The following is a 14,529-nucleotide window of genomic DNA, read 5'->3' on the forward strand; positions in this document are numbered from 1 at the left end:
GCACTTCGCAGGCAACAGCTTCCGTTTGGCGTTGCTTGGTGGCATCGAGGCACGTGCTCTGCTGTCGTTTTTCGAATTCAGCGGTGTTGCGTCGTTTGCAGAGAGAGCGTGTGCATCGAGCAGTCTGCACCCATCAACCGCGGTGTTACACAGGAGTGAAAATTAAGAAACATTAGGCGGAAATAAAAAGCCGCTGCGACACGGGGAGCGACAGCAACAGCCGAAACGAAAACCTTCGCTGCAGCATAAGATGTGCAAAGGTAGCCAGCGGCACAAAAGCGGCACACACCGTCACCCGAGGCGGCCCTACGCGATGAGGCGCACCTGCTGCGACAGCTCCAGCAGCTTCGTGAGAAAGAGGTCCAGCATGTCCACCACACGCATGCCCACCAACGTCGTGTGAGCCGCCTGTGACACCCACAGCGGCAGCGGGGGCGGCGGCAGTGCCTGCACTCCGCCATCCTCCGCCTCTATGAACACCGTCAGCGTCTCCGCGCTGTGGGTGCCGTAGACCTCACAGAAGGCAATCCAGTACTGCGCGGCACGCTGCTGCAGCACGGCCTCATTCTCCAGCTCCTCCGCAGTGGGCGCGCGGATCTCCGCCTCATTCTTCGCCAGCGCCTCGAGCCACGTCTCGGCAGCATCGAGACTCACCGGTGCGTGTCGCTCTCCCTCGTCCCCCTCCGACCCGCTGTCGTCAGGGAAGCTCTCGCGATCTTCGGAGTAGGCGGAGTGGAAGGAGCTGGAGGAGCTGCGGGGCGCGGAGTTCGAGCCGGTGCCGCTTAGATCGTCGGAGTCGCTGTCAACGCTGTACACCACCGGTGCACGAGCGCCACCGGCCACAAGCTTGGCCGCATTCTGTGTACGGCTCGTTTCAGAGTCCGGGTCGCGGTCGCTGTGGTTGCTGCCGCTGTCGAGCGAGTAACAAGCGGAAGACGCTAACGATTCGGCTGAAGCTGCGCCGCGTGGGGACAACGCTTTGGGGGAAGAAGAGGAAGAAGACGAGGAGGATGCGGCCCTCAATAAAGACCTCAACGTGACGGCATCTTCGTCCGGGCCGTTACCACCGACATTGGCGCTGTCCCGCAGTGTCTCATGGGCGTTGTGCGCAGAGGGACCTCCGGCGGTGCCCGGAGCGGCAGGAGGCAGCGGCTGCGGTCTCTCCTTGCAGTGACGGAGCAGCCTCTCCACGTAGAGCACCTTCATCAACGCGTCGCTCGCAAACCGCAGCAGCTTGCGATGGGGTGTGGAGAACTCCTCCAGCAGCAGCTCATGCGCGTACGTCAGTTTGTCGTACCGGGCGAAGTAGTGGAGGGCAGACACGATGAACATAAACGGCATGGATGCGAGCTGCGCCAGCTTGCTGGGATGTACGAAGTCGGCGAAGGCCTGCGCCAGTCGCTGCCGAAGGTGCTCGCGCATGTTCGTGTGCGCGGCGTAGCGGCCGTTCGCCAGCAGCAGCCGGCTCAGGTCCCCCACGTCTTCGCCGGTGCCCAGCTGCAGACCCATCAATCGCACCAAGACGGGCGGGTACTCGTTGAGGAAGACGTCCACGCCCTCCCGCACCACCAACCGCACAAACTCCAACACGGCCTGCGAGGTGTGTACCTCCCGCAGCACCGCACTCACGTCGGCGCAGTCCGCGGGAGAGAAGGAGGTGGCGAAGCTCTTCGTGATGGAGAAGGCGTCCAGCAAGTTCGCGACGACGGACAGCTGAAAGAGCGTCGTCCGCTGCTGCATGCGCGCATCAGCGCGGATTTCGAACTCCGCGTTGTAGTGGCACCGCGGGCACTCGAGGTGTGTCGCGTCCAGCCGGTGCAGCAGCAGGTGGTGGCACCGCGCACAGCCGTAGGCGTGGTGGCCCTGGCGGTACTGTGGCAAGTGCAGCAGCTCGGCGACTTCGCCCAGCGGGAGGAGACCCTCCGTGTGCGCGCGGGCCGCGACGTTGTAGGCGCGCTCCATGCGCATCTCCTCACGGTCCACCTGCAGGTGCTGCGGGGGCAGCGTCAGGCCCTCGTACGGGGGCCACTGCTCCTCCAAGCACTCAATAAGTGTACGGAGGGCCGCGTGCGACAACACCTCAGTGCTGTCAGCGCTTTGCCCCGCCGCGGCGGCGTCACTCTCGCTGCCGTCCTCGTCCTCCGCATCGTCCTCTTCCTCCGCCGCACGCGTGCCCAGCAGCACCGACAGCGCCTGCAGCGACGCACCGGTCAGCACGGGGCCGCCGTCGCGCATCCAGAGCAGTTGCAGCCCTTTCAGCATGCACTGGCCCACGAGAGGGCGGTCGCAGCCGAGCTCCGTCGTCACGTACGTCGCCTCCACCGGTGACATCGCCCGCAACAGCGAGACAGGCCGGAAGAGCAGCGCTTCCTCCAGTGGACTTCGGGTCGGCAGCGCCGCGTCGCGCGGGCGGTGACGGCTGGTAGCGGGGATGCGACTTGTCAGAAACGTTCGCAGCTTCAGGTGTGCGCCGCCGTGCAGCAGCGTTCCCGCGAGCTTCTCTGCTCCAGACTGAAAACACCACAGCAGGACTTCCGCCAGTACACGCGGCGGCGGTCGCTTGCCCAGTGTTGGCGCTGTCACCAGCCCCTGCAGGTGCTGGCAGAGAACTCCGTCCAGCGTGCGGACCTCCGACACGGTGTCGCTGTCGGGGTAGCGCGCAGCACCGCCGCGGGCATCGTCCTGCACCCTCAAGACATGCGTAAGGAGGACATGCGACGCCTGCCGCGCCGTGTCCACCAACTCTCCTTCGCAGGCGTCCAGCAGGCTCTCATCGTCACGCTGCGTCGACGGAGTGTCACTGCGGCGCAGCTGCAATGGCACCGGGACGTGCGCGAGCTTCTTCACTGCTGCCTGCTCAAACTGGCGCGCCCGCTCGCGGATGACGTCCTCGTCGTTGTGTCGCAGCAGCGTGGACTGCGGAATGACCGTAACGAGATGCGCCGCCTCCACGTCTGGGTGGTCGGCCAGCACGTGGGCGGCCGTGGGGCACTGCGTCTCGCAGACCTCCATCGCGTACGCGTGCCGCCGCTCCGCCAGCAACGCACGCTGCTCTGTCGGTGAGGACGCTGCGTCGGCGACTTCGCCTGACGTGAACGGCGGTGCGCCGTCCGGCAACGGAATCGAGCAGGGGAAACGGAAGTAACTCCGCGTTTGGTGGCGCTGCTGCCTCCGCGGGTCGCTGATGTCGGCGATTTTCTTCTGCAGCCACGACTTCTGCAAGGCGTAGGCGAACACAACGTGCTCGGACGTTCCATAGGTGGCGAGGCGGTACACAGTAACAGGTCGCAGCTGGCCGTATCGATAGAGGCGATAGGTGGCTTGTGTGTCATCGGCAGGGTTCCAGCTGACATCTAGCAGTATGCAGTGATTCGCAGCCGTGAGTTTGATGCCTACGCCCCCGGCACGCACCGAGCACAGCAGCACGCGGCACGTGTCGCTCGTCTGGAGCTCCTCAATGCAGCGGCGTCGCTCCACGTCGGACGATGCGCCGGTCAGCGCCGGGGCGACGACGCCGTGCTGCGCCAGCAACTCTCCCATGAGCTTAAGGTGACTGAGGTACTGCGAAAACACGATCACCTTCTCATGGAGTTCGTGTACGATGTAAAGCGTGAGGTGAAAAGCGAAGCTGAGCTTTGGCGAGTCGGACAGCTTTATGCTCCGCAGCGCCGCAGTCGGCAGCACCGGAGAGGCGAGGGAAGACGTCACCGCGACTTCCTCGGCATCGTCCTCCTCAACCCTGTCTTCGCCGGTCGTGTCTTGGGCATTCGACAGAACAGCAGTGCTGCAGTGTTCGTCATCCAGCGCAGCCAGGGCCGGATGAAGGCAAATGTGCGAGGCGTGGTGGTGCAGCCGAAGGACGGAGTCTCCCTTCTCCGACGCACGCAGCTGCTGATGAATGCGCTTCAGCATCGCCTTGTAAGCAGCCTCCTGTGCGGTGGATAGACGGAAGAAGAAGATGTACTCCCTGCGCGGCGGCAGCGTCGACGCCAGCACCTCCGGTCCGCAGTGATGTGCCGAGTCGGCAAAGTAGTTGCGCAGCGACGCCACACAGCGCTGCATCTCCAGGAACTGAGTGTATGTGGAGTCGACGCACTGGCCCAGCTCAATCGGGGCAATGAAGTGTTTATGGAACAGCTGCGTGTCCAGCTCGCGGCCGGTCACGATGGACTGCATCGTGTTGTACTCTTCCAGATGGTTCTGCAAAGGCGTTCCAGTGAGGGCGAGCCGCAGCTGGATGTTGCGCAGGTGCTGCGTGAGCGCCGTGACCAAATTGGAGCTGCTGCGACGGAGACGGTGCGCCTCGTCCAGCATCACGAGATCTGCCGTCTCAATCATGTCCAGCAGCCGCACGTCCTGTATGAGCGGCAGCGGAAGGCGAATGCGATCCAAGAGAGACCACACACGCGGCCAGGTTGTCGAAGCGTGGCTTCGGTAGTGCGCCTGCGCGTACTGGAGAATGCGTTGATACTCCTCGTACCCCAGCAGTAGCACACCTCCTGTTTGGTAATAGTTCAGCAGTACGTCATCAAGCGTCCTGCCTCCGGCGCGACTGGATGCCGCAGTGACGCCGATCGCGCTGGGCACGTGCAGCTGCAATCGCACCGAGCCGGAGTAGCGTGGCTGCACCCACTCCGCAATGGATGTCTGCCAATGCAGCACACAACTTCGCGGGCACAGCACTAAGATGCGAAGGGCAGGGCAGCTGTCGCCTTTCAGCAATGCGTTGCAGGGCGTCGCGTTGTTGCGCTGCTGCTGCCGCCGCAGGTGCTCTCGCTTCATCGCCATCAGCGTCACCTGCGCTTGCAACAGCAACGCAAAGGTGAGGGAAGTGAGTGTTTTGCCCAGGCCCATGGAGTGGCCGAGAATGACGCCGGAGACTTCTTGGTAGAGACGAGTGCGCTGCTCGATGGTGGACGAGAACGTGCGGGCTGCGGTGCGCAGAGCGCCCTCCAGAACCAAGTGCTTCCAGATAAACTGCAAAGCGTTGATTTGATGTGGTCGGAGCACACTTGCCATCACGGGCGGGATATCGAGGACGCCCTGGCCACCACTGCCATCGGAGCTGCCAGGTGGATTTGCCATTATATTAACGTCGGCAGTGTGATGTGCGTGTGCTTCAGTGTTCTCCCTGTGCCTATGAAGAGGAAAGAGGGCGTGTTTACTGCTGCGTCACGTATGAGCTAGATGATAGGGCTCTGGGGCAGTGGAGGAGCTGTGCGGTTTGGAAAGAATGATCAAGGCAGGTAACGAGTTCCCGCCTTACACGAACCGGAGATGTCCAATGAAGGCCTTCTATTCGGCACACGTCCTTTGCGTCGCACCACCCACCCCCACACACCCACGGACGCGGAGGTGGACCTGCCACACAGAATACTAATGAAGAGAAAAAAGCCGCAGGTAACTCGAACAGCGTTACCGCGAAATCGGTGGGGGTAAAAGAAAAATGGTACTGCGTGAGAGAGAGAGAGAGAAAGGAAAAGTCACGTAGAGCGTTGGTTCGTAGAGTCTCACGCATATATATGTTCTCCCTGAGTGCGTAGAGGCGGATGAGTGCTACAGAAAGAGAAGAGGGTGCACAAAACTCCAACGGGTACATGCCCGCATCAACTGTGGCCGGTGCATTTTGTGGGCGGGTGCGGCACGCGAGCACCGATCCTTCAACAATCTGACTGCCTTAGCGGCCTACTTCTGGTGCCGCACCGCAGCCATAACAAACACTTCTTTCGAAAGCATTACTTGCATCATCATCAGTAATAACAATAATAATAGGTGTTAAGGCATGCGCAGCGCAAGTAAGTAAATGCCTATGCGTGACAATTGTTGGCAACGCACTCACAACGAGGGTGGCAACAGCGAAGAGTATCAGCGACCGCCTTTCTTGCAGACGGAGGTAGCGGTAGTGATGAAACAACGCAGCGCACGCCAACGATCGGTCCTTCTGCCGCGCCTTATTTTCCTTTCTCTTCTCATTTTTTGGTTGTTGGTGCTCTCCGTCGAGAGACAACACAGTGCGGCAACGATTCCACGGCAGCACAGTCACGGATGTTACGCGGAAGCCCCACTCCCCTCGAACACCTTTTTTTCTCTCTCTAGTCGTAATGGGCGTGCTGTTGGGCCTCCGCACGACGAGCAGCCTCTCGCAGCTTCGGAAGGTACGCGCGCACCACCGCATAAAAAGCCACAGCCAGCACAATAAGAGGAAGGCACATCACAAACACAGAGACGGCGTAGGCCACTACGGCAGGCACGAGGTCGGCGATGCCGGAACTGTAGGAGTACACGCTCCACGGTGCGGCCCACAGCGCGTAATAAAGCACGGCGAATGGATAGAGGCACACAAACCCAATCAGCCACTGCTGCAGGAAGCCGACCACGACGTCCGAGATACTCTCCGCCTGGCCCAGGTTAAACAACGAGGAGTACCACGCGTTGTCGTAGCTAGCTGTCTGGACGTACTTGATGGAGTCCGCGATGGTCTGCCGCTGCTCTTGAGCGAACTGATATGAGACGACACCGTAGAGAGGCTTCAGCTTGGCTAGCATCAGGCGCTCCTGCTCCTTTAATTGGTTCACCTCAATAAGACTCCTACGGTAGTCCTCGTCTAGAAGTCGGATAGTCGCCTTGTCTTCCGCTTTTGTGAAGAAGAAGCCCTCCTTCTTTCGTGCCACCTCGACAGCTCTCTGTTTTTCATACATTCTTTCGTACGCCTTCTGCATCTCACCGCGGCGCAGCGACTGCACCTCCTTCTCCCAGAAGTTGATTTGATCGTCCTTGCTGCGCTGCGCCACCGCTTTGGCATCTTCGCTGCTCCACCAGCCGTGCGCAGCGCTGGAGCAGAGGGTGAGAGCAAGCAGCAACGCCACGACGAGCGACAGCGGCGTCACTGCCGCACCAACTCGCTTCGACCGCATTGCTGCAAAGCGAGGCTTTGAAAAGAAAAAGATCGATACACGGAGTTATCAAGGATTTCGCACACCAACCCTCCATCAAACAAAGCAGAAAAAAGGTATAAAGCAATGCTATGAATCCAGCGTAAAATAGCCGAACACGCAAATGGATCGAAGGAGGCGTGGAGCAGAAGATCGACAGGAAAGTGGAGTTGCATTCCTTTCTGGTTTCTCTCTCTATCAGAGAGAGCGACACCGTATCAGAGCTTCGTGAATTAGCCAACTGTTGCCCGAAAGCACTATCTCCACCCGCTCCATGGACACACAGCTCCTGAACAAGTACCTCAAACTCTGTAGTTGTTGCGCAGACATCTAAAACGCTTTGCTTTCAGCAGCATGAAGCTAATTCTTGCAGCAGCTGCGCCTATCGAAATGCGACCCCAACCTGCATTCTGGCAGCATACGCGGCTGCTGATCCCGCGATCCCGTCATCGAGCTTTGCTTCTCCTTCTTCTCACCTGTCACTTTTCACTAGGGGTGCACAGCTTACAACATATTCACAACTCACAAAGAAAGAAACAGTAATGCAACACCACATACCGACAGCAGACACGCGGTAAACTTAAAGGTGCCCAGTAGTTCGTCAACGCCTATCGGTTTCATCGGACGGTGCGTACGACGTTGCAACACACAGCGAGTTAAACTCTGCTCTGTACACACTGAGGCGTGTGTCGTGCCTTCTTGCATCAGCGCATCTTTTTGGTTGTTGTTGCCGCACGTCGCGCAGCCTGCGTGCGGTCGTTGCAGGAAACTGCAGCGAAGAGCACCATTCCCCTCCCTTGCCTTCCACACACACGCATACACACTCCCTCACTCATTCGCTCATTCACCTACGCCTACTTGAGACTCAACACCTTATCCCACACTTTGCGGAGGTACGATCCGTAGCTGACTAACGCATGCGAATTGTCCTCGAGCATGGCCCGCTTCATCGACGGCTCGTACGTCACGTTGCCTTGCACGCACAACTCCGCCTTCGCCGTAAACACGCTGCGGTTGAGCTGGCGGTGCACCCAAACGAGGTCCTCCACGCGCTGCCGCAGCGCCTCCAGCTGCTCGGGTGAGGCATTCACCTGCTCCTGCCCCTCCGCCGCGGCGTCGGGCTGCTCGTTGCCAAAGAGGCGGCACACGGTAGGATGCACCTTCTTACCAAACCACAACACAATGACGCTCCCCACGTTGATCAGGTACACGCTCTCGCGATTCACGCAGCTCTCGGAGGAGAAGACGCAGGCGGGCAGCTGATTGATGTCCTCCTCGGGTGCGTAGACGAGGTAGGTCCACGTCACGTAGGAGGCTACCATCGACTCTATCGGCGCGGACATGACGAAGGACATCGCAGCGACGCGTTCATCGGGGGGGAGGGGACGCACCGTGGCGAGACCGGTTGCGGGGTAGCGGAAGAAGCCGCTGAGCAGCTGAGGAATAAAGCGCATGCTCTCCGGGATCAACAGCATCTCCGACGCTGGCCGCATGCCTTGGGACTCGATCTGCTTCAAGGCGGCCTTCCAGGCGGTCGTCAACTTGTCCGTGATCTTCTGCTGCGCCTGCTGAAAAGGCCCGTTCACGGCGAGGTCCACGCACATCTTCGTCAGGAAGCAGGACATGCCGAGGCCGCTGATCGAGTTCACCACCGGGCCGAGGGTGGACGTGACAGGGATCTGAATTGTGTGGACACGGATGCGGCGCTCACGCGAGCGGGTGGTGTAGACGACGGCGAACTGCACGTAGGCAAACTTCGCCGTGTAGTTCGAGCCCATCTTAAACTCAATCGAGTAGCTGGAGTCCTCGTCTGCAATCGGCAGCACCAAAAGGTCCGGCACACGCACGTGGCAGTGCCCGTAAAAGTTCGGCACAATGAGCCCCTTCGACGTGCGCACACGCAGCGTGCAGTCAAAGGCGGTGAAGCGCAGCAACGCACGCTGCACCTGGTCCGCCATCCCGCTCATCGTCACGCCCGTCGCGCGATAAATGGAGCCGGAGGTAAAGCGGGAGAGGGGTGCGATCGTCGTCAGATCGACGTCGTTGTTCGCCCCCACGAAGAGATCGACGGAGGTGGCGCTGTTCGAGCAGGCCAAGGCGCGCTGCTTGTACCAGTCACTTGCAGCCGCGCACATGGTGTACTCCTTCGGTTGGTTCGACATTTTGCTAACGTCGAAGCGGTGACTTAGCTTGCCGTCGCCGTCGGACGGGATGTTGGTGATGCTGGCGAGAATCTTTCCGCCGTTGATGTCGAGCATGGTCACAGCAGCTGCCAAGGCAGGACCAAAAGCGCATCCGACTTCTTTTGTGCTGGCGAACATCTTTGGGAGGGACTCGAGCACCACACGCAGCAGGTTGTGCGAGTCCTTCACCGACACCACCAGGTCCGCCACCGGGCACGGCAGCTCCACCTTCTCCAGTCGGAAGTCATCGTTCACGTTTGCAATGTCCTTCACCGTGTCCGGCGACGCCATCATGCGCGGGGCGCTGAGCGTGGCGCGGACGTTGAAAAAGTACACGGTGCCGTCGTAGCCCACAATGCCCATGTACACCGCGTCGTCGTTCTTCATCGACTCCAGCGCGGCGAGCGCGCCGTCGCACATCGCCTGCAGCAGCCCGGAGGCCACCGCGGAGTAGGAGCAGTCCAGCATGAGCAGGAAGGTAGGACGGCGCGGTGGACGCTTCATGAACTCCGGGGTGGCGTAGAAGTCCACGCTGGCGTGCAGCAGCTCCGGCCGGCTCATCAAATCCTCGCGCTGCCCCGTCTGCGGGTCGATGCGGCTGAAGTACGCGCGCGACGTGACGTTGACGTGCCTGCACAGGATGCAGTGCCAGCGCGAACCGTCGTTGGACTCCGTGAAGGTTGTGTAGGGGTTAATGTAGGCCCCGCACGACTTGCAGCGGACCATCGCATTGCCCTTGTCGGAAAAGTCCACCTCGTTCAAGTGCTGCTCTGCAAAGGGGCGGAAGTTGATGCCAATGGGCAGATCCAGCTGATCCGCGAGCTGCTGCGTCTGCGGAAAGGTATTCATGGTGGGTCGCACCGAGAGGCGGCTCACCGGGGTGATGTGCGCAGGCGCAGGCATGCGCTGCTGCAGATCATCCTCAATGTCTTGTGGCATAATTCGCGGCACGCTGGCGTGGTCGTAGAGGTTATTGGATTTGCTGCCTTTGCGCATCTGCACTGGTGTTACGCGAATCACATCGGGGTTCTGCTGGAGAGCACTAGCTGCGTTGCCGTAGTAGGGTCCCGACTGCGGTGGCTGAGGCTGCTGCTGGACCTGTCCGTACTGGTATCCCGGCTGTGGGGCAGGGGGTTGTTGCGGCTGCTGCGGCGGGTAGGCGGCATACCCGGCCTGCTGCGGCGGTTGCTGCTGTGGAGGAGGATAGGCAGCGACAGGTGGTGCGGCCGCTGGATAGCCCTGTTGCTGCCGCTGCTGGGGCGGTAGAGCAGGGTAGGCGTTCCCGTATGGGTTGGCCTGGCTGTACGGCGCTGCCGGATAGGTTTGCGGCTGCTCGTAACCGTTGCCGCCGAGCTGCGGAGCGTAGCCGGAGGCGGAGCCTTGCTGCTGCTGCTGCATAGGTGTCGGTAGCTGCGGTGGCAGCAGTGGAGCCTGCTGGCTGTAGGGTCCGTCGTAGAGCTTCTGCGGGTCCTCAAATGCGTTGTACACCGGCGCGGCGGGGGTCTCCTCCTTCGGTCGCGCCGATGCGGAGTTGGCCTGGGCGCGGTACATATCCGCGTACATGGCGCCTGCGGGGAACATGGTGTGCAGAGCGCCAAAGGCAGAGAGCACCGAAAGGCTACTAAACGAGCGTGAAGGGGGGCAGATGCGGTGGCACAACGTCCCTTCTTCTCAATGTCCAAACGGTGCTGGAGCTTTGTGAAGGTGGATATGATGAACGAAAAAGAGCGCAAGCACCTTTCCTGCAAAAAGTGTATTCAAATGGAAGAGAGAAATAGGCCACGTTATTGACGGAGTAGGAGACACGCAAGGGTAGCGAAGAGCGAGACAATAACAGAGCGCACACCACGCACATGTGCGTGAAGGTGTCCCTGAGACGTATGCGTACCTAGAGAACGCAGATGGCATGTCGAAAGAGCCTTCGTCACGTGCAATGTGTTTTCTATTCTTCCACTGAGGTGTGTTGAGAAGAAAAAAGCAAGAAGAGAGAACCACGGTAGCGCCGACCGCTTCCAAATGCGTCACTTCGGCACGCGAAAACCACAACCAGCGAGGCCAGTGTGGGTGAAGCAGCGACGAGGTCTTTTCCCCTCTTTCATCAACAATCTCGCCTTTCTTCATTGCTGCTGTAAAGAGATTGGTAAGCACACTCGTGCAGAAACCCATACAGAGAATCGGCACTCCAGCAAGTAACCTTTCGCGGCACCGCGTTGTGCAGCCACGTCGACAGCCGTGTTGCACCAAGCGGCGACACTCCGTCACGCCTTCTCACGCACGGGGGGCGCGACCAAAGGGATCTGCGCCGACCGCCGGTGTCTTCTTCTTTTCTTTCTTAACTTCCCCCAACGGCCGTCCCAGCGGACGGGGCTGTGCATGCCGCGCCACACCGCTCTTGAGTTGTTCGAGCGTCATGCTGGCCGGTGGAGGCGGCCGCAGCCAACCCATCTTGCGGTAGATCGGCGCTAAGACGTGGGCGAAGAATGGGTAGCGCACGTACACAGACAAGTCGTACACCGCCAAGGCAAAGAAGAGCTGTCCGGCCATCACGATGGCCCAGTTCCCAAAGGACCACATCCGCACGTAATGGTCGTAGGGCACGAGCCCTGTTGGCACTAAGAGGTAGTACGTCGGTTGCAGGGAGCCAGAGAGAAGCGCGACAAGGAAGGGGATGAACACAAGACACGTGAGGCCGTGTTTGACGTAGCGAAAGGAGGAGTGCAGCTCCTTCGTGATGGCGCCGTCCACCTCAATCGCGAGGTAGTCAACAGGACGACGCCGTGTCATGAAGCGCATGAGCGCATTGTCTTTACGCTCGAGGTGCCGCATCTCACTGCGAGTTTTCGCCAGCACCTCTGCGCCGAGCTTCGTCTGACTCAGCTTGTCAAAGAGAAGCCGCCGGTGTGTAAAGCGCAGCATTTGCTTTGGGGAAGCAAACGAGTCCGTCCCTTTTTATTGGATGATTGACTAATTCGCTGTGAAAAGAAATAAGCCTCAGTTTTTTTGTTTCCTCATTATTTGTTTGAATCCAGATGTGAAATCGTGTGCACGACAACTTCATCGAGCGTCGCATCCACCGACTCTGCCGGCTAACGTGTGAACGGCACAAACAAAAGGAAGAGCGGAGTGATCTTCATTAACTTTCTTTCTTTGGCCGGACGTGTAAAGTCGAGAAAAGGAAAAAAAAGGCAGCAAAGTTTGTCATTGCTGAGGTGCTTCGTCCATCGATGGCAGCGTCGCCGCTTCCGCTCGCAAAACCGTGAGCATTGAGCATGTGCGTTCATCAGTTACAATCGCATGCGCGTTCGCAGCGCATTTCTCTTCAGCCTGCGCGACACCGTCTACTTGCAGACCCAAAATGCTCGATGTGCGTCGACGGACAGCCATTTTTCTTTTCTCTCGAGGCATTGTGTTTGATACATTTTGTTGTATTCTTTAAATCTAAATAAAAAGGCACTTATAAACGGAAATACGAGGTTGCGGAGAAGTTTCCTTTAGTCAGAAGACAATTCGCTTATTTCGAAGAGTTAGCGGGTACAGACATCTTCGTCTGTTGTTTAAAGTATATATTTAGGAGAGGAAGTGTAGCAGAAAGAAGGCAAAAAAACAAAACACACACAGCTCTCCTGCGAGAGTACGCGCAAGCCAAGACAGAGCGACGGCTACTTCTTTCCCTTCTTCTTTTTACCAGCGCCCTTCTGCTTCTTCTCGATGCGCTTCTCGCGATTTGCCTCCTTAACGGTCTTGCGGTGTGTCTTGCGCTCCTCTTTCGTCATATCTGCGAGTACGGCTTGCGGCGCCGCCGTGCGCTTCGTATTCCCTTCGTTTGCCGCTGCGTCATCCTCGGCCTCCTCCTCCTCATCCGAAGGGGCACCGTCATCTCCTTCGCTGTCACCGTCTTCACACCCGTCCTCGCCTAAGCGGTGCTCCCCCTCCGCAGCCGCGGCAGAGGCGGCCGGGGCAGCCGTCATGTTCTCCACGAACGCCGCCACCTCCGGGTTTGGCGCCACACGGTCAGAGATTTCGTTCAGGGAGCGCGGCACGGCGATGTTCAGAAACACCTGCTCATCTACCTTCGCCTGCTCCACGTCCACCGCGGGCACGCCGTCAGCCTGGTAGCCCTCACGGATTTCTTTTAAACGCGCCATCAACTCCTCATCGTTCGGCGGGCCCTGGCAGCGCTGCCACCCCGTCTTCGCCGGCGCCGCCGTGATGAAGTGAAAGAGGTCCTGCAGGCTAAACAGTTCCGCCAGGCCCTGCGAGCGAAAAAAGCCGTTCACGTTCACAATGTCGCGCCGAAGGAAGTCCATCGAGCGGGGGTGGTCGTGCTCGACGGACTGCGACACGTCAATCACCACGACGCGGCCGCGGTAGAGCAGAAGGTTGTACTCGGAGAGGTCGCCGTGAATGAGATGGCTGCGAGCGAACATCTTCCGCATCGTGCAGCAGAGGTCCAGGTAGCACCTGTCCAGCGCCTTCGCGGACGGGAACTTCACCTCCTTCAGGCGCGGCGCCGGCCACCCGTCCTCGCCGAGGAACTCCATGACGAGGACGTGCTGCCGCAACAGCTTCACCGCAGGCGCCAGCACACAGCCATCCTGCAGGCGAATCAAATTCCGCGCCTCCTTCTCGGCCCACGTTCGCACCATCTTCCGCGGGTTACTCTTGCAGTAGCGCTGGAAGCGGAACTCCCCTGACACGTACTGGTCGCGGTCCTTAAAAGAGAGGATGGAGGTCTTGTACACCTTCAGCGCGGCAGGGCTGCCATCGCCGCTGACGGCGTAGTACACGTTCGCCTCCTTGCCGGTCGAAACGCAGCCGTTGATCTCGCTCAGAATTCCGGAGTTGACGAGCTTGTACAGGATGAGACGCGTACGTGGATCCAGCACGTTCTCCACCGTGGCACGCTCCGAGCGATCCACATTCTTCGAGGCGGAGTTCTGCACGAAGCGGCTGGACATTGTCATCTCCCGAAGCTCATTCAATACTCGCGCGTTCGACTGAGCACCGCCGCTCGCGCCGCCACCGGCGTTGTGGCCGTCGTAGTAGTCGTCGATGTGGATGCGGCTCAGCACTTTGGCATCGGCATTTTTGTGCTGCGCGGGCTGAAACTTGGCGAGGGAGGTCGCCGCGTTCTGTGCGTTGGTGCCGGTGCCGCCGCCGCCCTCCTCGTCTACAACACGCACGCCTTCGCCCTTCGCCTCCCCTGCGTCGAAGTAGGCGTCGTAGTCGGCGTCGTCCTCGGAGGAGGAGACGATGTCCGCCAGCGTGCTGCCGGGCACCATGTACTGCAGCAACGCCCTGTCGTTTGCCATCGTGTCCATTGTGGTCGCGTATGGGGAGTGTGGGTGGGAAGGGGTGTGTACCTGTGTGTGTGTGTGGTGGGGGTGGGGGGGGGAGGGAGAGAGAGAGAGAGA

General features: G+C 59.8%; 5 protein-coding genes across 6 annotated transcripts; all 5 read right to left on the minus strand.

The window, feature by feature from the left end:
• Nucleotides 1-174: 174 nt before the first annotated feature.
• On the minus strand, nucleotides 175-5,085 carry ABB37_04574 (hypothetical protein; the record flags this gene model as incomplete). Its single annotated transcript, XM_015802274.1, has 1 exon — nucleotides 175-5,085. One exon carries the CDS (start codon nucleotides 5,083-5,085, stop codon nucleotides 307-309), a length of 4,779 nt encoding a protein of 1,592 aa, XP_015658718.1. The 3' UTR covers nucleotides 175-306.
• Nucleotides 5,086-5,737: 652 nt separating this feature from the next.
• ABB37_04575 (putative mitochondrial hypothetical protein) lies at nucleotides 5,738-7,023 on the minus strand. The gene has a single exon (XM_015802275.1). The coding sequence runs from the start codon at nucleotides 6,912-6,914 to the stop codon at nucleotides 6,093-6,095; it is 822 nt and encodes a 273-aa protein (XP_015658719.1). The 5' UTR covers nucleotides 6,915-7,023; the 3' UTR covers nucleotides 5,738-6,092.
• Nucleotides 7,024-7,786: 763 nt separating this feature from the next.
• Nucleotides 7,787-10,858, minus strand: ABB37_04576 (putative protein transport protein Sec24A; the record flags this gene model as incomplete). Its single annotated transcript, XM_015802276.1, has 1 exon — nucleotides 7,787-10,858. Exon 1 carries the CDS (start codon nucleotides 10,694-10,696, stop codon nucleotides 7,787-7,789), a length of 2,910 nt encoding a protein of 969 aa, XP_015658720.1. The 5' UTR covers nucleotides 10,697-10,858.
• A 525-nt stretch (nucleotides 10,859-11,383) lies between these two features.
• On the minus strand, nucleotides 11,384-12,261 carry ABB37_04577 (hypothetical protein; the record flags this gene model as incomplete). Of its 2 annotated transcripts, none has more annotated exons than XM_015802278.1 (1): nucleotides 11,384-12,261. In XM_015802278.1, the coding sequence occupies exon 1, from the start codon at nucleotides 12,029-12,031 to the stop codon at nucleotides 11,384-11,386; it is 648 nt and encodes a 215-aa protein (XP_015658722.1). In that variant the 5' UTR covers nucleotides 12,032-12,261. The 2 variants fall into 2 exon arrangements, with proteins under 2 accessions (XP_015658722.1, XP_015658721.1); XM_015802277.1 differs by having other exon boundaries at nucleotides 11,384-12,202.
• A 513-nt stretch (nucleotides 12,262-12,774) lies between these two features.
• ABB37_04578 (hypothetical protein) lies at nucleotides 12,775-14,479 on the minus strand (the record flags this gene model as incomplete). The annotated part of the gene is made up of 1 exon (XM_015802279.1): nucleotides 12,775-14,479. The coding sequence occupies exon 1, from the start codon at nucleotides 14,434-14,436 to the stop codon at nucleotides 12,775-12,777; it is 1,662 nt and encodes a 553-aa protein (XP_015658723.1). The 5' UTR covers nucleotides 14,437-14,479.
• Nucleotides 14,480-14,529: the final 50 nt, after the last annotated feature.

Source organism: Leptomonas pyrrhocoris (genome assembly GCF_001293395.1).
Source record: "Leptomonas pyrrhocoris isolate H10 chromosome Unknown, whole genome shotgun sequence".
In the NCBI taxonomy this organism is placed as follows: Eukaryota; Euglenozoa; class Kinetoplastea; order Trypanosomatida; family Trypanosomatidae; genus Leptomonas; species Leptomonas pyrrhocoris.